Source organism: Varroa jacobsoni, unplaced genomic scaffold, assembly GCF_002532875.2.
Source record: "Varroa jacobsoni isolate VJ856 unplaced genomic scaffold, vjacob_1.0 scaffold_761, whole genome shotgun sequence".
Lineage (NCBI taxonomy): Eukaryota > Metazoa > Arthropoda > Arachnida > Mesostigmata > Varroidae > Varroa > Varroa jacobsoni.
The window spans coordinates 145,400-171,371 of NW_019213663.1; the positions used below are offsets into that span (position 1 = coordinate 145,400).

At 40.3% G+C, this 25,972-nt stretch overlaps 1 protein-coding gene across 4 annotated transcripts; it reads right to left on the reverse strand.

Moving 5' to 3' along the window:
- Nucleotides 1-3,029: 3,029 nt before the first annotated feature.
- Nucleotides 3,030-7,663, reverse strand: LOC111263384 (uncharacterized). 4 transcript variants are annotated; one of them, XM_022838411.2, is made up of 7 exons: nucleotides 7,414-7,662; nucleotides 5,931-6,440; nucleotides 5,220-5,609; nucleotides 4,587-4,913; nucleotides 4,045-4,269; nucleotides 3,535-3,840; nucleotides 3,030-3,271 (listed from the first exon to the last, which is right to left on the reverse strand). In XM_022838411.2, exons 1-7 carry the CDS (start codon nucleotides 7,516-7,518, stop codon nucleotides 3,143-3,145), a joined length of 1,992 nt encoding a protein of 663 aa, XP_022694146.1. In that variant the 5' UTR covers nucleotides 7,519-7,662; the 3' UTR covers nucleotides 3,030-3,142. The 4 variants fall into 4 exon arrangements, with proteins under 4 accessions (XP_022694146.1, XP_022694143.1, XP_022694145.1 ...); XM_022838408.2 differs by having other exon boundaries at nucleotides 4,587-5,609; nucleotides 7,414-7,663; XM_022838410.1 differs by having other exon boundaries at nucleotides 4,587-5,609; nucleotides 7,590-7,631.
- Between the last annotated feature and the right edge of the window lie 18,309 nt (nucleotides 7,664-25,972).

Here is a 25,972-nt window from a genome sequence, read left to right on the forward strand (position 1 = left end):
CTTGTAGAGTTGATAGCTATTATGTTGTTTTTTTCTCATCTAAAACACATTTCTGCTATTTCCGCTAGTTTTTGGGCTACTATACATTTTAGTTTATAGGTTTTATATTATCTGCGTCTAAGTTTTGGGTTACTTTGCTGCTTTCGTATTTATCGCTTCCTCCCTGCATTAAAAGGATTTGTAGCTTGCGTACGCATTTATCAGCACAGAGGTTTTTGTTTGTGCCAATTATCTCCGTAAATACTCTATGCGGATGCTTAAATTCAAAAAATCGTTTTTCTTCCTGTATGACCATCTCCGCATTTCTCATTTTTTAACCGCCTCGTAGAATCTTCGTAGAGATAGCTTATTATTTCCGAGACTCGTCCTTCAGGCTCCGTAACTTCATCCAGTTCTCGTGAAAGTGAAGGTTCTGTCTGCGCCGTAACAAAAACTATAGTTTTATTCGGCCGATGCTCCGTAAGCTCCTATAACCAAGCCAGTTCAGTAGCCCGAAAGCTCAGGGGAAGAAACGTAGACACTGCGAGAATCGCTATGACGATGACTGTCGTCAAGTTTATGCAGCCCTTCATTCCTCATATGACTGGAATATAACAGGCAGTCAGCAATTGTCGTATATCTTTACGCCGGTGATGTCTAACAATTTATCGGCTACAATTTCCACCTCTTGACAGGCCGTGTATAATGTTGATGTATTTCGTAATGTATGAAGAACATGAGATCTGATCTCTGAGACCTTTCTCAATTGAAACGAACCATTTGCTTGACACTGCCGAAAATGACTGCTTTAGAGCCACTCGCTATATTGTAGTCTTTGGACCATTAAAGGTAACGAAATGAGACTGTGCAGTGGACGTCCACATCCGTCGATAGGTGCACGTTATTGGCCTATGGCCCGAGCAATTTCAACGCTGGTACTAGTTACTTAGTGCATCTTCTTCTTGGCTCACTTCTACACTGTTCGACTCGAAGTTGCTGATCTAAGTTCTGAAGCGCATGCTTGCAATGCTGCATCTTGAACAAATAGAGTGTTTCTACTCTTGTAAGTTAAATGTTAATTTTTGCCTGAAGCCAGTCGTTCAGATAGATTGTTTATTATCTGACCAATATAGTTTGCTTAAAAAAAAACGCAGTAGTTAATTTGCCATTGCGCTGTAACCTTACCGAATTATTGAAAGTCACAATTGATACAGACTATTTATCGAATACTTCTAAGAAAGACGACCTACTAACAGTTCTATTCTACGCTAGGCCGAAAACAACTCATTTGATAATTGTGAAGTTCAGCCCAGTTACGGTCCTAGCAGGGTTTCTTATTGTGGTGTGTATTGTTATCGGAGATTTCGAGAGCGATTACGACGGCTGAAAGACACTGGATAAGAGTTTGGAGATCGTGAGACCAATTCTAAAGGTTCGACTATGGAGAAGGCTTGACGTCCATTAAAAAGGCGGCCAGCCTTTGCCGTGGAAGATAACGCGATGGTGTATATGGCGCTAGAAACACGACAAAAGCTGTCGTTTATATGTTGAATATAATAGAAGATTTAAGTTTTACTTCTTCGAAAAGGAAATTGAGGTTCGTGAGGGACATGTAAGTATTACCCGATCGCATGTCAAACGTTAATAAATGTTAAGGAAGCAAATAATACACATTTACTATGCTAAGCATTGCCAACACATGAGTTGTACGGCGATTGATGGATGATTCTTTTCTCCTGTGGTCTGTAGCGGACGCGTGACATCTGCCGATAGGCAACATTTAAGCGGGCACCTTGAATTAACCCACTGTCGTAAGAATACGCTTATAGTAGTAGCCCAATATGTCGTGACTAGATAATGGCAATTTTCACCATGTGTGATTACCCGCAGGCAAATGATCCTTGTCTGTACAAAACGATGACCTTGTCCTTAGGTGACGCATGGCAGACGTTTTTCTAGGAGAAACAGCACACATCTGGTGCTCCATGGCGTTCCGTCGAATTAGCGAATAGTTTCGAGGCGGCCCGCATATGAAAGTAAGTTGATGAGCAATTTAGTACCATGTTATCGTGAATTAAATGTCCCGACAGCGGTTTCGGTCATAGAGTTGAGCAAAGCAGCGGTGTGACATACTAGGGCCGAAGTTCTGGGAATAGATAAAATCAGATTAAAAAAGTGCGTGGTATCACGTTTTGTTTTTGCTGTCCTAAAACCGCTATTGAATATTTGATAAGCTAAGTATTAATAACCTGTTTCACGTAATAGACACGCAGCTAAATTGAGTTGGATACACGACAATTCATACTAGCCGTACTTTCATTGACGTCATTTGCCGCGCTGGGCGTCATTAAACAACAGTTCCTTTTCTATTCCTAACGAAAGTTAGTTAGACAATACTTTGTGATGTTAATTAGAGTTTTAAGTTAGCAGAAATATCGTATATAAGCGCACGACAATCGTACGCGGGGGCATTAACAATTCTCTACGTGTTGCGTCTAGGCAAATTTGGAAGTGCTGCTGTCATGAGCCACAGCTTATAATCAGGAATATGATGAGTGGTCCTGCTTTGTAAGAGGTTGTGCAGGATGGGGGGCATTGAAAGTTGGCATGGAGGCAGCGGTGGCCACGGTATTGGCGAAGCTGGAAAAACCTTTATTATTATGACAAGAAAGGATGAGGCGGCAATTATGGAGTGGCCACAGAGCTGGATTTAAGGCACGTGGAAGTTAGGTGATTATAGAGTGGCCACATAGTCGGGCTTAAAGCACGTTGAAGTTGTTATTACTATAAGAGAGAAAGTTGTTTCAGGCCATTTGCTTGGGCAGTCTAATATTTCATAGAAAATGACAATAGCTGAATTAGGCACGTCATTTTTTAATACGTACTATTTCGAACTACAAACTTATATCATAATATTTTCGGGAGCTGGTAGGGAAACCTATTTCCTTTTATCTCGCTTTCACCACCCCTCTTAACAATAACGCCGGACGTTATTATACACAAGGTGAAAAAACGTAAGTACGTGCGAAATCGACATGAATCACAGTACATTCAATTCAATAAATAACAAAACTATTGCATTTATTTATAACGTTTTCGTTAGCCTGCTCTGTATCCGGTACAAGAGGGCTTATGTACGGGATTGACGGACCTAAACTTTATTTCATGAGACTGGTGACGTGGGGGCAACGAAAGTGCTTGCATCCGACTCACAATTCTTCATATGAATTTCTTCAACAGTTGACATAAACAGACGGTAAAGACTCAAAAGTGTGTCGAAATCATCTGGAATCTAGATAAAACAAGAAAAGACTATTTTAGAAGAACAAGTGCACAAAAAGCCGATGTGATGTATCTAACAATTAGATAATTGTCACTTACCAAAGTAGTAGGTTAAAATTGTGCCTTAAAGTTTAATGGGAATTTAGAATAAGTTGGAGTTGTTGGCCCAAGATAAAATTACTTTCTACCCGTGTTGGACATCCAATAATTAATGCAATTGAAGACCCAGGCTAACCAATATCCCTTGATCGAATGCCATTTAACAGAGACTACCTTTTCGGCTATAATTTTGTCGACTATTGACTCCTCGGACTCCTCATAAAAATCTGCCATTAAATATTGGGGCTCGAAGCCAAGCGGCAGGTCTTCGCTAGCGATTTCTGCCTGAATTCCCTCGTAATAAGGAGCTGTCCGATAGCGTACAAGGCTACGCCAGCACTCTAATCCGTAGATAATCCGAGAAGGTCGTTGAAGGAAGAGTATGGCGGTTACACCAGGGGCAATAATTCGACCCCGATCACAGGCTTCATTGCTGATTACAACAAATACGGCGCATCTACCTACATTTGACACGCGAACCTGCAAGAATACGTTTTTGTGGAACGTAACAATTATTTGCTTGCTATAGTCTTACTTATATGTACAATACGGATCAGTATAATAATGATTATTATTGAGATATAGCAAATCATCTAATTGATTACCAATAATTACTATTAATAATTATTTCTTAAGAAATCGATAAGAAAACTTGTTAACTGCTAGAAATAAGCAACCAGTTACTTTTCCATCGGGGGGCAATTGATATACACGTGAAGTGGCATTCGCCGAAGCAGAGTCCCAAATCAGAAACGGTTTCTCAGGCGGTAGAATTGCATAGCGGAATCCATATGGGAAAGCTCTTGGTCCATCCTTGCGTCGATAAAAAATCAACCGCCCAACAGCCAACCTGGGCGGTCTAGAGATGCGCAGCACGACTTTAGTTGGGTCATCTCGTTCTTTTGTGATCTGCAGAACTCAACAGAATAATTTTATACAGAACAGTCGGATAGTGAGTACAATTTAAACTATTTCTTCAATCATCTATTCATGATCTAGTGATAGCTATTATTAACTATATCTCTCGCCGGGTGCCACTTAAGACGGTTACGAAACAAATACGAGTCACCCGTGATAAAAATATATTCGCGTTATTTTCGAATAGGAAACACACTTGAGTCGAAACAATCTTAGCGAATGCCCTTGCCGACACCACCGATGCAAATAGCAGCGCCGAGGTGAGATACGAGCTTAATTATTGCAAATAAATATAGGTAGATGATAACCTGAACAAAGTCCGAGATTCGATGGCAGGCGGAAATCCTAAGGACGTCTTTCCACGACGAAGGCTTCCTTTGATCACGTTCGTCCATGTGGAACATTGTAAATATGAGCTCCTTTTCCGCGAGCCATACCACACAATCTATATCTGGCCTGAGATCTGCGCCGGTAGGCGCGAGCTTAACAGGGCACGATGTTATGGTTTGTTCGATTCGTGTTGGAGATAGTAACGTTACACTAAACGTCGCTATGACAGGTTTTGTCTGATTGTAACGAATGTAACCTCTACGTACTTCGACTGGTGCCTCTTCGTGCTTACCGACCTTCACCTCCTGCGTATAGATTAGCCCACCGAAATCATCTTTTAGAGACACCTCAATCGGGAACGATTCGTCATTTCTGACAACTAAAATTAGCACAGGAGTATTTTTTGCTTCTTCATAACGAAGAGAGATCTGAGGAAAGCGAGTCTCGATACGCGTTTTTAATGAGATCACTTTATTAGCTTCGTTCAGTATGCCAAGTTTGAAAGTAGAGTCACCTTCGTTGGGCGTTATCGTTAACGTTAGATAATCGCAGTGCGGCATCAGAGTTGCATATTTCGATGCCATTATAGATGAATGCAGCTGTAATCTCACCGGTTGTGTGAACGGAACCAAGGACTTAATCCTTATTTCGCTTGGAATTCCCGGGGGAGCCACAATTAGATCAGGAAGTTTCAGAAGAGGAAGTATGCATAACGCAGTCATTTTTAATATTAATCCGGAGCAAAACTCTAGCTCAACTCTGACCTCTCCTCGTGCATGTAAAGGGGCAGTAATTGTGATCTGCAGTTCACGTTCATTTTGGTCCTGCAAGGTGACCGTACACAGCTCAATTGGTTGCCTGTTCAGAAACGACCTAACAGTATCTGGCTTAGCGTCCAAACTAGGATTGATAGCAAGGTTAAATTGTGTCGCGAGGCCTGGGACGATGTTGCCGAGGAAATATGGTAAGTCTATGTTGTAAGCCGGAAGCTGCGCCTTCACCTGAAAAAGCAAAACATTTTTAGCCTGGATACATAAGATAACACAAAGCCTTCAATAGTAGCTACTTAATTATCAGTAACAACTCGTCTATTTGATCAGTTCCATACTTGAGATCGTCTCAAGCTGGCAGTTGATTTAATATCACTTGTACACTCTTATTTGATTTATTCGGCTTGAAAGTTATTTTTGAATTAACCCAGTTCTGCTCCCATATTCTTTAGCTTGCTGCACTTAGACAAAGTAGAATCTAGCTATTAAAAAATAGGAGTTCTGAAAAACCATCCATGCATGACTGTGTATTTCGTATATCTGCATACTCACGCTGTGTTTGTCCTTATCTTTTTTGTTCTTTGATGCCCCCGAAACGTAGGCCTTCGCTTTCAGCCTTGCAGGAAATGTTCGTAAAGCGTGGTTGGAACAGTATTCTTTCTGTTGCACGTCGCCGTCAACAAAAGATATCTTTTGCACAGAATGAAATATCTCCGTTGAATTGAGTTGTACTGGTAAATGATATGATTCGCCGAAATAGTTTGAGTGAGTTAAATTGTGAGCGCTATCTAAGTTACCAATAACTTTTCGATTCAGTTTTCTCCCGTTGACAATTTCCAATTTGTCCTCAATTGATGCTGACGAAATCAATGAAGGGTTCTCCGAAATGGCTGTCGATGTTTTATTTGAAATGCTGAGGCCCGAAGTACTTTCTTCTGTTACTAGATGGCCCGTTGACGATTTGAAAACATCTGTTCCAGTCAAATGGTGAAGTCTTTCACCACAAAACTGGGGCAGGGCGTATTTTGGCGACAATTGAGATTCTTCAGACCTAAAATTGTCCTATAGAAAAAAAGACAATATTTTAAAAATTTAGGGCTTAAGTAACTACTGCTGGCGTTGAAACAAAAACGCCTGTGGCATTTTTTTGGTGGAGCCGCTAAACACCAGAGGTTTCTGGTTCTGGTGCCAAAAACCATAAAACCGGAATTGAACGATTTTTAATTCAACAGTCATTTGTTATAGAACTGCTCCCTTGTTATGCACTGCGTGTCCATGTTTATCATCTGTAAGTATGCAATCGCTTACACTCATGTGTTATATGTTTTTCAAAATTACCTAACCTGATATCGTGTTCAATGCAGGGGTTTTCTTTACTATTCGAGAAGTGTGCTTGGTCATTAATGTGTGATGTTTGATTACATAAAAGTATCCAATATGTGAACCCGACTATATAAAATCACTTTAGCAATGCGTTGGGCCTTAATTAATTTGTTTTAATTAGAAAAATATTAGATTATAAAGGCCACACTTGATATAGATTGGCGGTCTAATCCCGATGTAACCTTTTCAGAGTTGGGGGGGGGGGGGGGGCGTTGAAATTTTTAGAACTTATACTCTTGCAATGCGCAATGACCGCAAAGAACTAACCTTGAACATACAACATTGAGAGCAATAATAATCAAACGTAAGAGCATGTTAACCTTGATCAATCTGAGATCAAACCCGGGACGTCGTAGCAGTGGGTCTAGCATATTGTCCATCTTGCTAGTCCGACGCTCATCATTCATAGTAGTCATACGGCAAAGTAACGCAAAGTTACGTTTATTCAGAACGACTAACTTTGAAAATATATAACTACGTGAAACCTAATTCTGGAGGGAATTTAAATGCCTCGGTACAAGTGGACGGTTTGATGACTAGAGCTTTCAGTGGGCTGTTTCGGATGGTCAAAGCCTGCGAAAAAAAGGTCAGGCTCGAGGACACTCCCCACTCTAAAAGTGCTACAAAGAACTGTAAAAATAGAAGGCGCTACCGATCGAAACTTCTTTATAGCATCTGCTATAATTTCTTCTACTGCGAGGGTTGTATTAAGCGAAGTAGTTAACGGTTCAATAGCGTTATTCCTTGCGGCACACATATTCACTACACGTTCGTTTTTAATAAACCTAGTATCGATTAGGTCCAAGTTAAGCTATGTTTTTACTTTACACTACAGAAGTTGTTTAAATTGCGCATAGTATCACACGCATGCTGATTGCCATCGGTTCGGGGCAACTCGGCGCCAGCTGTGGCCAGCGCGTGTTCACGTCTTATGTCAGGTGCACGTGAATGCGTGCATGAATCAATACATCGTGCTTGCCTTGACCATGTTGAAGGTATTGTTGTGCCTACCTTAATTCTGACGTCGTTTCAGCTAGAACTTAACTTGTCTATTTGTTCCTACCGAAATAGAACCCATTAATCACACAGTAGATGTTTCGTGTGCTTGCAGCTTGGTACAGAAGCGAAAAACCTATCAAACTGCCGCCAACAATATATCATACGTCTTCAGAGAGGCGCTACCCGAGTAGGACGACAAGGCGAAAATCCTGATTACTACACGATATTGTTGTTGTTATGGGCAGACACAGAAAAACATGCGTTCTTTATACGATGTAACAGTATCTTATATTGACATGTCAACCTGGGGAATTACATTGGTCTTATGAGCTCGTACGATGACGAGAAGAAAAAGAACGCAACAGGAAGACACTTCCATATGACTGTTTTTATGAGCTATCTTGTGTGGACATCTAATACAACACTCTGCTTGCGTACCGATATTCTCGTACATGTACATTTTTACCCGAAGCAGAAAGTGGCTGCTGCATGGTGAGGGGACGATCTGGAATGGTGGTCGTATAGCGGCGATGTTGAGATGTCAAAAAAAGGAAAGATTCTTGCAAATTGTAAAAACAGCGCGTTTTTATGGATTTAAACACAACTGGTGGCCCAGCCCATTCACGCCAATACTATTTTACTGATTATAAAGTTCTAATATTCAAATGATATATAATAGCGAGATATAATTTGTTGATAAAAACAATTGTTTACTAAACAATTGGTGTTGTTCAGCGTTGGGATTCCTTTCAATGTTTCCTCCCTATCTCAATGGAAGAGTATTTTTTTAACGATGCATAGGTAAGATTATTTTAAATACGACTAAGTTGTTATTAATGCAAACTAATTACTTTTGCTTTCGTAATTTGCGGCATACAAGGCATACATTGTATGATTTCCTCGGTAACAGTTTTTAGTCGTACATTTTCCTAGGATAGAACAGTTGTTCTGCTAACGGACCTAAAGCGTTTACATGACGTTATTGCGGTAGTTGTTCTTAAATGTCTGTTGAAATTGGTATTCTCTAATATAACGTTGTTACGAGGTCATGTTTGGTACTGCTATGGCCGAAGTGCGTTAGGGAGCACTTCGCAGTGGAACACTGAAGATCCAAAAAAGTCGTCATCCTAAAAAAAACTTAGTTGACCGATTTTTTTTGGCTAGTTTGGTTTCACGTCATTTGTTTTGATTCTTTTGTTTGCACACCCATTATAAGATCAGTGTATATATATACACACTAGATATTACACATATCTGTCTATTTGGGTATAAGGGAAAATATGCACTTATTTTGGTGGAATTGCTTGTAGATTTAAAATAAACTACAGTTTCATAGTAAGGTAGAGGCATTTTTAAATAAGGAAGAACAATAAGAAAAACGTCTATGATTCATTTGTATTTTTCTATTAATGTACTGTCGGATCAGCTAGCATCTTTCCCCTGTATATGGAAATCTCTTTTTGTGCTGTAGGGAAGAGCTTTGCCTTACGCGTGCGGGTGTAAAACATTTGTATAACTACCTAAATAGCCTGATTATACAAATTACCGCATAGTTTAATGTTTTACGAAATCATCATTCATGAGTGGAGTCGAAAATTCAGGCCGTAGGTGTCCAGTATTGACAAACTTTGTATCCCTTTAAAACCGAAACAATCAACCTGAATACTTCGCGTAGTACATGCATCGTATTGGAGAATATTTTTTTTTGTTACAGAAACGTTTGGGGGTAGTCCAAAGCATTTATGCATCGATCAATACTATTTGATTTAAGATCGGCGATGATTAGTTGTAATTGTTTCTTGTCTGCTCCCCTTCCTTTTTTTAGTTGAAATTCGTCTTTCGTCAGGGCTCAAGCTAATGGTTGAAGTTTTCTCTCAAGTTCCCTTATTCAGTTCATATTGAGGCAACCCTATTCTGTCTCCAAACATATGCATGTTTACCGTGCATGTAAACGTATACAGAGAGCATACCTTCAACGAGGCATGACAAAGACATCTTCCATGCAAAGTACCCCTATCACAAGCGTTTGTGGTGACTCTTGTCAGAAAGTCGTTCTTGCTTGTCACCGACAGATGATAACATCGCTGTTAACCACTCAAAACAGGTTCGGTGCCCGCCCGCGAAAACCTTGTATTGTTTTGATACTCCGATGAATAGCGGCTCAGAGAACGAACAAATCGGTAAACCTTCTCTACATCGGGATTACTACGGTGCCACTGAATCGAATAAACCTGGGCTAAATTCATTCTATGATATTATATTGAAATCCAAAGGTACCTTGTCAAGTAAGCTGAATTAGCACATTATTTAATAAGATATCTTGATTAAAAGGCTATCCTTCATCAGAGACATGTGCACTCCACACGAATTTGTAAGTTTATTTAGTGCAATCGTATGCTTGTTGAGTTGGTGCCGATTTTTAAGCTACATTGGCTGATTATTATTTCCGGTCACCTTTGCCTAATATCCTGATCTATAAACAGGTAACGTCATCCTTAGAAAATGACATCGTGCTCTGTGTATATTGGCCGCAATACATGCAAAAAAATGAAAGAAAATTCAGTGAGTAACAAAACAAGCGAATAGCCAGTGGCTAAAGCAGAACATTTCGGTCAAAGTCTAGTAACGGTATGAGATACATGTAAATGTAGATGATTTAAGCGAATTTGCTCAGAAGTTCTGTTTGCAATTGAGTGAAATCGTCTTCGAATGGTCGTGTTTTTCACCGTCATGTCAGCGTTACTGCGAAGTAAATTATGTTAGATTACAGTCCTCTCACCGCACGAAGTGCCCAATGTAACAGAGGTTAATAACTAATATTACCCGGTTACTATATACGACGTTTTTGTATCAAAGTGTCCTAGCGTATAAAAGACTTTAGAGACAGAAAGACTGGCGTTGTTAGAGTGTAGTTCTTGCACTTCCGGCTTTAGTAGCGCGCAAACAAAGCTTTGAGTTTTTGGAAACTGATTGGAGGTGGACGTATGTTACTTTAAGTAACGCTGGTTGAACTGATCAGAACCACAAAGTCAGAGAATTCAACATATATCCCCACATATAGATAGTCTGACTGGCTTTTGGAGGTACAGCATTCCGCAATCATAGCTCAGATACGAACAAAGCTCAACGCTAGCGAATAGGTATGATTTTGTCGTAGGTTAGTGCCAACTTATGCCTCTCTTCCACCTAGAGCCCCAAATAAAAAATGAACTAATGGGTACCCTTCAGGCTGGGGATTCGTCTACGGATGTGTACCATTACAAGAAACAGCTGAACGTCTGTCTTCGTAGCACATCCATTGGCAACCATTGCGCACCTGAGACGCATGAGTATTACCTAGTGCCTTAGGCAGAGACTGCTAACAAAACAATGGCAGCAAAGCAAAAGAGCAAAGAGGTGCCGAGGAGAGTATCTTCTCTGTCGCATTTACATCCAGTTTGGATGAGCGAGACGACTCTGGACTTGGACGTTGCGCCTGCTTATGTCTCTATACCGGCAGGCAAAACATATTACGCAAAGCATAAATTACTACACAGCAAACCGTTTTCCTATATTAGAGCTGTCTCTAGCAAATTTTGCCCTTGAATATATTTACAGTCAGTGCCACCTATTGTGTGACTGATAGTCCTACTATAATATATATACTTATCGAAGTTCTTTAAAGCAAAGTAACTGCACACCAAGAGCAAAGACTGGTACCTGGGAAGTCTAATCATTTATCATTAACTCACACAGATTCGATATATTGTAAACTATGATTATGGATTCTCGGTCTCCCGAAGGCTCGATTGTTGTTATAGTAGGCGAGAGAACTAATTTTAATGAAAAAGAAATTGCCAGTTACGCCCTTGATTGACAAGCCAAATCCAAGAAGAGCTGCCGAGACGAACAAAAACCAAACGTTTCCCTGCCTGTGACACGGTCCAGTGTGCTCTGGCAAGTCGTGTCATCCTCTATTGAAAGAGAGATATGTTCTGCGAGCATGTATGTGTAACAATTAGCCAATAATCCCTTCAACCAAGACCACAGAGCGTCGCTTTCGTTCAATGAAGTATAAAACGACATCTACGACGGTTATGTAGCCTAGAAAAGTCTATGGTGGCCTACAGTAAGGATAACGTCTACAATGCCAGCAGCATTTGCACGCAACATCCCACTAAGGCCTTAGTTTTTTTCTTCTACCGCCGATCGTGTTCGATGGCCAGTTTGGGTTAGTGCACACGACACCCTTTTATCCCCCACGACCTCTATCTAAGAGATAGTTAAGCGTTCCAATTAATCACAGCTGCTCTTGGCACACTGAGGATCGACCTAGACCCGTCTTGTCCGCTCTCTATTAGCTAACTAACCTACCTCCACTCCTGAGCTAACCACTACTCCTAAGCTGATTCTGACCCTTCTATAGTCTAGTAAGAATAACATAGCAACGGCTGTTCGTTCGGGCGTCGGTCCTTCTGTTCTTCCCTGTCAAAAAGGAGACTTTTTCCCAGGAGACGGGCAGGGTGAGGGAGCCAGTGTGAGCAAAACATGTCGCTCCCTGTTTTCACACTCGTCGTGTCTGATGGCACGGCACGTTGAAACGGCTCTGGCCTGACACACCCCTTGTTGGATCAACATTTCGTCCTTGAGTTTCGTCGTCTTACCTGTTAGCCTCGATTAGGTTAGCGGTCAGGAATGGGAACTTAGCGGCAGCTTCTGTTCCTTCTGGTGACGCTTTAACAGACAGGAGAGTGTCTGAAAATCGAAACAGATGTACACGGCCGTATAGCTGTCGTTGTTACTAAATTACCTTGACTACAACAGAAAAACCCAGTTTTTGCTGAAAATCGTAGATGTCAGCTCTAATCGGTCATCACAACTGTAACTTTGCTTCGTGACATTGACTGCTATAATCGGCACATGGAACTTGAAGCGGATACCGTCCGATCTCTGAAGTACGAAAATCGGATTTGACACACCCTGAAAGTGGTTCAGTTTCTTAAGGATGCGGTCAGAAATAGAAGTACACAGTAATATCTTTAACGTGCCATTTTTCATGTTTTTATTTGTTGTTTTATTGTTTTATATATTTATTAAACATAAGATATCTAATCAGATTCGAAGAACGTATTAGGGAAGTCTGACTCTTTAGCCGTTCGAGGCTGGAAACTTTGAAAAATATACGAATCAGACTTGTACAAAGCAAAATTTTGTCGTAGTTATTTTCTGTCGGAAACCGTCCTCCTTTAATTGCGCGAAAACTAAGAAACATCGAACAATAGCAAGTGTCTGTAACTGTATTAACAAATTGAGAATATGTCCTATCAGGACTAATGCTGAACCATTGGCAGAAGCAGAAATAAGCAATGTATCAAAAATTGCTCAAATGCTTATGGCATATATACTCAATTACTTCAAACTTAATGAATAACTGTGAAATGCTGGAAGCTGTGAAGATTATTAAAAGTCACTACTTTTCCATTTCTTTTACAGACTTTTACATGTTTAAGTTAAATGCATTCATAGGTTTCGCAGGTTCCCTTTTTGGCTAGAGAATGCACTCTGGCTTTAGACTTAAGCTATTGTTTGAATTATGTAAGAAACGTTGGCAGCCGTATTTAGCATATGCTTTTGACCGTTGATGCAACCCGGACGAGCCACTTATCGCGCACTGTCGTCTAGAAATAAGCGCAAGGGAAGAAAAAAAAGAGCTAAATTACTGAAAAGATCTTATTTTTAGTGCATGCGATTCAGGTCGATAATTTCTTGGCCGGTTGGAGAACACTGATTTGTTATCCTTGTTTCCTTTTTCTCCCAAAAATTGCAATATCTAAAAAAGTACCTAAGACGATTAGGGCCTACTCTAACATTCTAGCTAGGCTAAACGCGCCTGCATGTTTGCAAAAACCAAGCAAAGAAAATTAAATCTCGAGAAGCTTTAGAATCTGCCCTCATTACAAGGGTCGGCCTTCAGTAATTACTCCATGTTTGAATATTTCCAGCAGCGGCCTTTGTGAAAGCATTCCAGTACTCAACGGCGGTAAAATAGGGTCGGCTTATTATGGATCCCAACACGCAGACTATTGTTATCGCCTATATAAAGACGCATTGTCGTAAAATACATTAAATATATCGATATCATTTATATATTATTTATCATTTATATATTATATTGTCACTTTTATAGGTATTTGTTTTCGGTATCAGTTTATATATTTGGCAATTGGCCTAGAATTACCAGAACTCAAAAGCGCTACAACCTAATAAAAATCTAATAATAATATATCAGCTTATCTGCTTTTGTTAATCCAATTGAAAATTTCGAGACAATTCGAGAAATTTTCCAAATCTATGATTTACCATTTGAATAGTAATTAAGACTATGCTGGTCCTTTTAGGTTCAATAGGAACCTTAAGCAGACTTTATGAATCTATAGTTTTTATAGTCCGGGTTTTATCGTGCAGTTTTTCATTTTTCTTTAAACTGCTACTGCTCTTTATTCTGTACTATTTCCTATAATCCTATCTATATAATAATCTATCTAATGAGAGAGTCTCTCATTTGTAAATTGCGTAAACCTCGCAGTACGACATACGAATCGTCAGGTTGAGCTGTAAGGGTCCACTTGTTACGAAGGCCACATAACTTGTTGTAGCCGTTTAGTTAATTAATGGGCGGGCAAGATATTGATTCTCAGTTCAAGAATATGATTTTTAATTCAAAAAAATTACATTTTCCCAGGTCTGTCTATATGCTTGCCCATGATTTGCCTCTAGGGTTGAGCGAACAATCTACGTAACACAAAACTTTGTGTATATAACTCGTTATATATAAATAGATCGCTGTTACACACTGAACCAAGTTAAACTTGTTTGCCCAAAAAACCTGTCAGTAGTAAAGGTTGTTGATGATGTTCGGAAGGGAAAAAGGTGCAAGTCAGACAGCAAGCAATAGGAGGAACCGGTAAATTTACCATAAAAAAAAGTCAGCATTTATGTAACAAACACTAGCTAAGACTTAATCATAAATAACAATTTAAATATTTAAAAAAGACAAGATTAGTTGAAATACTAATGTTACATTGTGGTAGTTAACTCGGCATTAACAGAAGAAATACCGACTCTAGTTTTAGCCGAGGCGGTATCTAAAAGAAAGTGAAGGAAAGTTTTGGCTTGCCGAATACGTTCCTTGTGCCAACTCGATAAATCGTCCGGAAAAATGAGAGATCTCTCTGGTCTTCGGCACAAAAATATTGAGATGAACGCGCTGAGCGTAGACATCCACTAGCAATTATTAGCGACATACGCAGCCTTAATGTAACAGAATGCAGGCGCTAAGGGAACCTGCAAGCGAAATTTTCGTGGTAGTAACTAGTCCTATTAACGATAATTAAAGAAAGAGCCTGTAGTTGACAAAACGTCTCCTGCAGAACATCAGCTAAAATGTTCAGTTTTTATAGGAGCACTTTTTTTTTTCTATATAGTTTCTTCCTTTAAGATATATGTTGTTGCCTAGACATGTTGTTAAACAAAGATTAAAAGTCACTATCGACACCATCAAATCTCAGTTAGCCTCCCATTGATATAACTATTTATGAGGTACCAATAAAAAGTATAATAGCATAGGTTGAAGAGCAATCAAGGACAACTGTATATATAATTCTGCTAGGAATACACATTGTTTGTCTGAAATAATCCGAGACCTAATTTCTACGTTTGCAGTTTTCCTCTGCTGCTTTAGAATTTCAGCAAAAGGTTACCTCATCAGAATTGTGCGCGAAAGCCGTTTTGAAGGTCTAGAACCGTAGAACTTCTCACTTGATAATTTAACAGATGCAAAGCTTCAACTGAATATTCCATATGCCAGCAACAAAAAGGGCGACGCTATGCAAGTCTATATCACACCGCCCTTCGTGATTGTGGAGCTTTTCATTCACGTGTTTTGACACCCATTTGTCCGTCGATAGAGGGATCCTGTACCTGCTCAGTAGGTTGTCCGGTAGAGTATAGGTTCTATCTAGTCATTCAGATTGCAGCAGTCACTTAATTTGCCTGGAGTTGGCCTCACCGTGTCTCGCACACACATCATGGATCAAATTTTGAACGAAGCATCTGCTCCCGTATTGCCCGAAGGACAACGTTTTATGAAAAAAGGTTGTTTTTCCGTTTCGTTACCACTGGCGTCACTGTTATCGCTGCTGCTACTGTCAACACGTACTTTAAGGTTATTGCGCGCTGCATACTGCTATGCAGCGACGTGCCCATCGCTGCCGGCTGCCACGTGCTAGACGTAGCTGCGTAGGGGCATAATAGTAAGTACGAGTGACGCCTAATGTTAAATTCTTCAAAGCCGCCAACGCCGACTAGCCTTTGACAAGCCGACGTGCTGCACCCGTTGAACACAATAGACAGGTGACGCCCATAACCGATGCAGAGCGCAAGGTGCCGCTCCACATACCGACGTTGACGATGCAACTGCTTCGTCCTAAAAATACGCTCTGCCAGCCGGTCCCTCGCATATATTCTTGATGTTAAATGGCGCGGAACGAAGTAACGGGTATAGCCTTACAATTCATTTTAGTTAGGATAGTTCTAATCCTGCTAGCTCAACCCTCAGTTTTGCCACCGAATATAAACCTAACGGAACAGAAAAATGTGTCGCAAAGCGTCAGGGGGACCAGGGACAGCCGGCACCAATGGATGTGATTTGCTTAGAGCTCAAGCATTACTGCTTTTACAGGCAAGAATCATTACTAGATGGGGCACATTTGATCTGATTTGAGCCAGGCTAATTGTGCTATACTGTTGATATACAACTTTACAGCTTCCATGTCCTATTGTTATTTGTACATTTAAGCATGCATATATATGTATAAAAAATGAGACAAGATTTAATTGCAATTATGGTTGAGTAGCCGTATATTCGGCCGAATTATTTCTACCCAGGGGGTGAACCTATTATATAAAAATAGGGAAAACCTATTATAGCTAACGATTGAAGGTCGGACTTAGTTGAATCTGGCTGGTCGAAAATAAGGATATGCCAAAAATCACTTTCTGTACGCAAAAAGTGATTTAGCTTAGCGCTATTGTAATTACACGCTAAAGGACAAGAAAGTGGTTCGAGCCTTCAGCGTTTCTGCATGAGATGAACAAGCTAATAATTAGATATGTCATTAAGGTCGAGGTACAAAAGTATTACGCCTAAGAGTCCTGCGCATCCGTACGAAATAAAACCTGTCATTTTTCAGATGAACATTATTTCCGTGGGGCTATGGTCGTGATGGAGGGTAAAAAGATCTTTCGTTTAAAATATGTCTCTACTTTTTTACCCTACTTTGTACAGCAGCGATAGCAACCACGTGCAGATGTACCGGTTTTTTTGATCGGCCAGATGAAAGGCTTCGATTAAAGTATGTCTGTATTGTAGTTCTCACTGAAATTTACAATACAAACAAAGGGAATCCTGTAATATAAGGGTGGGCACGGAATGTAGGTTAGGACCAGTTAACTTTTTTTAATCCTGATGACATATCTAGGAACGATGAGACTTTTTTGGCCGTTTTATATTTACGTATCTCAACATATCACCATTGTAGATGCCATTGCACGAATCTAGGTATAGCAGAGGGATTACTTCCTGCACTAATATTATGCAGTCGCTCACAAATCTTAAGTGCCACCAGAGGATCAAACTGCTCAGAAAGTGTGATATTTATAAATAAATTGTACCGGATGATTTACACCGGTAACAATGTTTTCGTTCTCGCTACGAAATGCCCCACAAATAACCTGAAGGTTGTTTCCCAATTTAGCCCCCCCTCCCCTCCTCCTCCTCCTCGTCTCTCTTTAGTCTGAAAGTAATTTCATCAAAAAAGCCATACGCTTATCCAAACTTAATAATTAACCGCAAAAAGCAGCCTTTGTTCCTACTACTCAGAGGAACTGGTCGGCTAACAAGATTAGGAGGCGCACAAAGGTAGGAAAAGGCTAACTGGCGGTTCACTGGCATACGGAAAGATTACTTCAGTCGAAAAGAACGACCGTAAAGAAGCCAGATAAGTGATGGCGCTGTGGCCCAAAAGTCGTAGCTTCTCCAAGCGAATCAATCTCATGATGCCGATGCTTCTGTGTGGAAGGTGACGAACTCGCAAGCCTATCGTGTAGTTGGACGCGTACACTACCGCTAATACCATGAGAAGCAGTGAAGTAGCCGGTGTGTCGTTTGCTGCCAATAGAATAACCCGATTTACCTAGTCGCTAGAACATCGCAGTGTGCACATCTTCGTAGGACAACGGGAAAGTTGGGATATGTTATGCAAAGGCCAGCATTTTGCACAACACCTGACACGATACACAAACACATGTCAGTGGGGTATATGCCATTCAGGTATCACAGCTTATTTATAATAGTTCCTTAATTTAACCATAAAATCTTTTATGCGCCCATTACGATCAGACAAAGATAAATTTACATCATTATAGGTTTGTTTCTAAGAGATTAACTGTACTGATTGCTATTTAGTTTCAATAAAAATTATTTTTGTTACCTATGTTGAGCGTGTGTACAGGAACATGGTGGTTCTGATACTATGTTTTTATTAATATAGCCTATGATAGTCAGATTATAGGCTTGTCCAGTTTATGTCCTACAAAAGACGAATCGGCCGGCATTTCCCCACTTGTTAAGTTACGTAAGCGAGAACAATCAGCCCTTAGTTACTTCTCAATTTTGATGTTCGTAGCATTGATCCAGAACGGTCAACGGTCGCGTTGGTACCGCGCTAACTTAAACACTTGTGGTTAAGCGCTAAGGTTTCCCTGAATCGAAATTAATTTCTCTTTTGTAAAACACATCATTAGCTTTACATAGGTCTCTTTAACGCAAACATTCTTATTATCTATCTACAAAAGTTCCATACAGCTGTTAGAATTCCATACTAACATAAATCCACACGGGACATCGGGCACACATTGCTCAAAATATACAAGTTGAATACGATTCACTTTTTAAGCGGCTTTCTTTCCCAAACAAAAAAAAAGTATAAAACACTAGTTACTAGTAATGATATAGTAACTTAATTCCATTCTTCCCTTTCAACTATATGTAATTGGAAGCCTAGTTACAGATTTTTACATAACATATAGTTGGGTTGAGCCGCTGATCACTTACCACCTTCGGGGAAAAAAAAACTAGAAAAGTAAGCAGTCAACTAGGCTTTTCTGCCGGCAGCAGCAATCAATAACAATGACTTCGATAGGACCCTCTAAGTATAGGGTGCTCTAGATATCGCCAGGGTATCTCCTACTGCTCTATGTCATATAGATGCTACAACTATTGTCGCTCTTAGTAATCTGCGAGAGAGAGATTCCGTTTCGAGTTACTGCCCTGCGCTCTTGGGCTGCTATACGATAATATCTTCACTAATAGATCAGACCCTATACCTCATAGATGTAGTTGAATCTCCATTTTACTATGCATGCACACCTGCTATAAAACTGGTGATTCTCAGCGACTGATTCGCTGATTGGCCGGTCGGTGGTCGGCTGGCTAAGTGATTGGACGACGATGCAATGGGACAAAATGGCCGTTTTACTCACGCAATAAAGCAATGCACTCATTTTGTATGTGTGTGGAGGAGGGGGGCAACGACTGCCCCACAGACCTACAGGTTGACTTTTTCTGGTAAATAGGAAGCGATCGACCTAACAGTAAGTCTGTGGAGATAATTGCGGCTGTCGGATCATGATGGGGGGCATCCAGGGAGAAAAATGTCGGTAGAGATCCTTTTGGGACCAGACGGCTCCACCCCACCTAACCAAGTCGATAGTTAACGGAGGGCGGTCCCCGACTTAAGGAAATTGACTTGATTAGCCTCTTAGGTTGCCTTATTTTGCGCCGATCAAAGATCAACACTTTGCCGGGTGAGGTATGAACGCGATGAGTGATACTGAACTATAGACCACATCAGCAGAAAAGGAGACCACACTGTTTGATCCGACAAACGTATAAGCTATTTCCGACTTACCCGATAGAACAATTTGCCCTCTAAGTCTTTACTTCTTTATATATATATATATATACGAAAAAGAGGACTATATTGAAACTGAGACCAAAACCTTTTCTATAACAATGTTGTATTCTTAAAATAAAAACGGCTGGAAAATTCAGGCGTGCCTATTGAAGAAATAACTCTTGCAAATCTGGATTCCATAAAGCTATATGAATTTGCATTGTATGCATATGGAATTAAAACATTTTTCTAGATTTCAGTACACCTTCAGACCTGTACAGTTGCAAGAATGGTACTTGAAGATGAAGAAGCTAGTCCTACTTTCGAATGGTATTGCTCAGATAATGCTCGAATTTTAGGAAGACAGCCTAAAATGTAAATCTCTATAGAACATTCTAGTAATTGGAATGAAAAAAAGGACATGTTTACCTTAATTCCTTTTGTTATGACTAAGACGATAAAATAATTTTATAACCGACTGCAAAAAAGCTAAAAAGTTTATTGAATAGTTTTGAAATATATCGCCTACCTATAATTTTAGTCGGACTGATTAACAGAAAACTGCCAAAATTACCGCCACGCTATATTAATCGTTACGTACCTACATAAAAGGAACGTTCTTCGGCATCGGCTTTTTCCTTCTGGTACGAGGTAGATCTCGTAGCAGCGTCGTCAAAATTTTAAATCTAAATTAAAAATCTATTTTAAGGCTTGCAAAGTTATTTACATTTACTGCACTATTGATGTACACGTAAGGTAACTAGCACTTAGTTAGTATTTAGGCACAAAGTGCCGGACCGTGAATCACTTCAGCGGAAAATAAGCACTGAATTTTATTTAGCTGGTTTTTGGTCACAAGTATTTGTCTTCGCGTTTTGCTAGCCGTACGGGTGCAGATTTAAGTATGCTTGCTATTCTTGATGGACGTCGTAGCCGTCATACGTACACAGACCAATCGTAGGATAACAATGAGACTGTCGTCTTGCCAGCGGCAGGGACATTGGCAATCGCCCCGATTTAGAACGTACTAGAGAAAAACGTTGTAAATGGATAAGGCCTGAGGCATCACGCTAGTTTTTGGCAAGACAGGTAATTATAGGGTTCTCTCTGAAGATGATTCGTTCCGAATGTTCTTGTATCATCAACATAGTTGTGTCTTGCCATGCCTGCTTCGATGCAAACGTTTTTCTCTTGTTATTAGAATGTTCCACTCAGTACAGTAGATATATGCCCTTCTACAATTATCACTCGATACTGTTGCTCACCACGCCACATGTAATAGCACATAAACCGTCAATTGCAGGTTTTTACATAGCGCTGCAGTGTTCCGATCAATCCGCTGTAGATTTCCATGTAATAATATATATATATATAATAATTCGACATGTTTAAGCAGGAGACTAGACTCGTAGAGTTGTAGGTATGCCTTCCTGTATATCTGATCTTCGAATGTACTCCTTACGATGACACGGTTTTATTGTACCTAGCGCTTATTAATATTGTTGAAATGAGTTGTAAACGTCATCCCCAGATAGTTACAGAGAACCATCAAGAGACTAGCGTATCTTTGCACCCTTTCGCGGTTTATTTTCTCATTGAAATGCTAACAACTTTATTAGAATCTTTGACACTCAAACGAACCCATTTATGCATAGCAGTCCGTATCTATGCTTGGCTTACATCGAACACTCAATAGTCTTGGGCGTCACTTGAATTATTTATCTCCGAAAATAATGTTTGACAGCGCTACGGGGCACATTGGCGTGTGAGGTGAGGAGGAGACGCCTCTCTCCGTTCGACCACTGAAGTCGATGAAGCGTTTTAAGTAATCCGCCTTGATTACAATATCGTATCGTATGAAGGTCCGTTCAAGAACAACATTATACTGCTATCGACTGAACCTGAGGAGGATACCTTGAGAACTCCTTACGTTTCGCTACAAAAGTAGCAATATCCTTGTCCCAGTAAAGGCAATTTCTCTAGTAGATTCAATTTAATAGAGAATGCCGCATATATGTCAGCGGGGCACCTTATGCCTTACAGGCCCCAACATGTGATAGGTTTATTTGGTAAACCATTCTTCGCTACAAGCCTATTGATTTTCAGATGGAGTGGAAACCATTTAACTAAGAAAAAACACGACTCATTAGTAGACCATTCGCCATTGCCACGGTTATGTCAAATGGCACCGATTTACATAGAGTTTTTCTACTGCGACAGAACTACTTTCTAGAACGTCCTAAGCCAGACCTTTGGCCAGTTCGTTCGTCCGTCTTGATGACATGGCCAGGTCCGTTTTTCTGAAACTAGCCCAAACCAAGTGAAGTTTTAGTGCAAAGTGAGTGAAATGTGCCTATTAAGCTATTTTTTTTTTCAGCTCTAGTAACGCTTCTCTGAAATCCTGAAAAATTATCGCATTGAGAGAACAGTAACTCCGATAGGCAAACATGAACCATAGTGCGGAACCGAAAAGCTAAAGGTTATCCGGCAGTCTACAAGAGCTATGGCAAATTTTGAATTTGAACTTGTATTGAGCACATACGTAACCGGAGATAAGTATGGATAAAAGCTGTATGGCGTAATAACTATATTTCAATAGATGTAACTGCTAGAAACAACGGGTCGTCCATCCAAGTGTCTGCAATTGACGATGGTCAACTTTGGTAGCTTCGTTGATGCCAACGAATTGAAGTTTATTCCCGTGTAAGGTTTTCACGTAGACGGCCATCAGTTCCAGGACATCGATAAATCCGTTTTGGGATTCAGGGGAATTCAAGCAAATATGATATCAATGCCGTTCCACATCCTAATAATCCTATTCGAAGTTGTCATATTTATGTCATCTCGGAAACGCATACAAATCGTAACAGCTTGCATTAGCCGATTCTTTTTCTAATTTCGAGAGAAAAATATATAAAGGCAAAACGTCAGGTAAGTTGTCAGAACTAACAGACAATCCATAGTTAACTGTAATCCATTAATTTAGCTATATTCTCCTCCTTTTGAGTCGAGAAGCAAAATTATTAGAAGATTACGAGATTGTATTATACAACGAGGCAGAAAAGCTGAATTCGAAGCTGACCAGAAAACAAACTTGAGTAGATCTCGCTACTCAAGGCTGCGCGGCATTCTCATTTAGAATTTAAATTTTAAAGCCATAGCCTATTTTATTGACATTGCTGATGACCAACCTTATTAGGGCAAACTAATTTGAAAAATACTAAGTTAATATAGCAATGATTATCTTTTTTATCAACTTAAATTATTCGTTCTAACGTCTAGGCTTTTATTTCATTTAAGCGGGAAACAATGCGTTTAATAGAAAAAAGATGATACGTCATAGGGCCCTTTGTAATATGTGCTTCACTGACTGACTTGAAATGTTTGAACCCGCATACTTAGAATTTCAATGCTTGTCTTCGTATTACACGAAATTATCACAACCCTGTTTTGTCATACTCCATGCCCCTATTTGGAATCAGGCCTCTTCTAGCCCTACTGTGTACCTCACAGAGCCCTAACACATTTTTCTGGCAGACCAGTCTTGAACAAAGTCGTCCACAATCCATAACTGTCTTTCTGTTAGGCAACACTGTTGTCACACATTCGGGCTTGTCGACCCTGGACATTCTAACTATTTTCCTCATGTCTGCGAAAACGATAATAGTACACGTGGTATGATCACTATCACGTTATTTCGGTACTTCACCTCGTTCCTTTACATCACATGTCTGTCCTTTCTAGTGGGACGCACCGCTTTTCCTCTAGTTAATGAAGACGATGGGCACATCTTCGACCACCCCTTGGACAGGGCAAAGTCTATACATAAGCCCACACTGCCATCTCATTTTCGCGCCTCTGTGCACACCGAAAATGCGCCAGAGTCCCTTATGTTGCTTCGTATTCGACTACGGGGGACATTATTGCCCTATTCTTTTCCTCGTCGGCAGCTGGTTTTACGAACAATCGCATCCAGCTCTTAATTAGCTCCGACCAGATTCTGCTTAACGACAGATTCCAAGTAACCTGCTGTAATCTGTATAGAGAGAGAGAGAGAGAGAGAGAGAGAGAGAGAGAGAGAGAGGGAGAGAGGTAGAGACAGGTGTTAATAGTACAGTGGATCCAAATGTAAGAAGTTCGTGCAACAAATAGAACAACCTCCTAATTTATGAAAAGCAAAAAACATCTGCGAGGTGATGTAAGAGAAGAGTGCTTACACTGTTAGGGAAAACGTTCGAGCTTTGTTTCTAATTAAGTGACTATATACAATATAGTAGAAGTTGGCTGTCCGTCACCAGAGTTTTGTGACGCGCAATCAGATTCCTCTCTCGCAAGCAGAAATACGAATCTAATCAGTTAACCGAAAACGATCGGTCTTAATAAGTGCCACGCGCAATTGGCCAGAGACAGACTATAATCGTCTGGGGCTGATAGGGAATTGAGAGTATCGTACGCAACCAAACGACGCTTGTCGAGAAAACAGTTGCAATTAAAAACAAATAAAGCACAATTGGATTTTAGCTATCAAGCATTGGAAGGACATTGGGAAGGCTTGGCGTCTTTGTGTCCGTTAGCGCCAAATGACCGCAGCTGTCGCGGCAGCTTCCGTAATCGTCTTCACCGTAGCCGCAGTGTAATTGTTGCTGACCTGTTGTTATTACCGCCCTCGTCCCTTGTCTATCGATAATTTAGGAACGATCGAGATGAGGATATGAGTATATGCTATTATGCGATCGTCCGTGATCAAAGACCTAACGAAAGACGCGATCGGACAAATCATAAAATACCGGCTATATTTCTGCATCTATGACAAACAAATTTTTATAAAATTCTAATAATGTTGTGTTGAAGGAAAACTGCTTTGTTACATGCCACTAGCAACTAGTGACGGAGAACTATCTAAGGGAGTTCGTGTCTACCAGCAGACCGTTTGTTTGATTATTTTTTGCTGAATGCCCGTGACGCTAGTAGATTGTATATCTGAACCTCTATTCCTCCATTCGTCTACCCCCTGTCGTCCACTCTGATGAACAGATCCAACGTTGATGAGATGTCGATTCCCGATTCATTCACAAACGGAGCATGAAAGAAAGATTGAAAAGGCTGAATTGAAGAGGGAACACGGATATCGCAACGGACAAAATCTACCGCCTCTATGCAAGTCGGCTAATGTAGTACTGACGTGCATTCTTTAATCGATAGCGTTGACGGCGTTATCTCGAAGCGTCGACCCCCGTCAAAATTCTTCCTCAATCCCACTTCTCACATCGTCCCCCTTCAAACCTTCAAATCCATTGGCCAATGGTGGAACGCACGCACCAAGGTTCACAGATTACGCCGAACACAATTTCTGCCGTACCGCATTCTACGGACACATTGAGAGATAAAAAGAAATCAAATATGGGCAAAAAAGGCTTTAACTGAAAAATACCGTCTCACGATAAAATAGTAGCGCGTACGAAAGATTTGCCAGAGTAGTACATCGCGTGGCATATTCACACTTAGATGCGTGCCTCACGACTGAGGCATTATTGAATCGTTGCCGTATAAAACCTTCCGTTTGGTAGGTCCACAGACAGTGTTTCTGCTGTGGCGGCAATACTTTTCGTATCGTTGCTGTTTTCTCCGCGAACAGCGATACAGGAACAATGTAAATAGACTTATCCGAGAACTTTCGTGGGGCATTCTATGCATTCACTGAGTGAAAATAATGAATGCTCCGTGCGGAGAGAATGCAGAGTTCATTCATTACTTTAAAACAGTATATCTCATTAAATTCGTATTTTGGGAGATTTTCACATTGTCTCATATTAAACGAATTTGATACGAAGACAAACAGAAAAATACAAGGTACAAGGGTGTCGACCCTATGGTCCACACATGATGTTATATGGGCCTATCATATACTTGCCAGAAAAACTGTCCGAGAGAAAGCAGACTGCGTTACACTTGATTTAACTAATTCCGAAAATCGATGTATTTGCAATATTGTTAGCTTTGATGCTAATGTACGATAAACCTAGCAAGCCACTATAGAACGTCTAACACTTCTACCCTCCTTAATTTATCGATGGCCAGTGAAAGGAAATCGTCATCTCTTACATACCAACATAATAATAATAATAATTATTATTATTAAATAATGATACCAGTTCCATATGCCGTTCTATCGTAACGTCTAGCAAATAGATGGCCAAAAAGTACGCGCCCCTAGAAATT

Coding starts and splice junctions, on each gene's coding strand:
- LOC111263384 (XM_022838408.2), bottom strand. CDS start 7,518: ATGTGTGCCGCAAGGAATAACGCTATTGAACCGTTAACTACTTCGCTT. Junction 5,610..5,930: donor AAGATAAGGACAAACACAGC/GTGAGTATGCAG, acceptor TTGCTTTTTCAG/GTGAAGGCGCAGCTTCCGGC. Junction 3,272..3,534: donor ACAAAATTATAGCCGAAAAG/GTAGTCTCTGTT, acceptor TGTTTTATCTAG/ATTCCAGATGATTTCGACAC.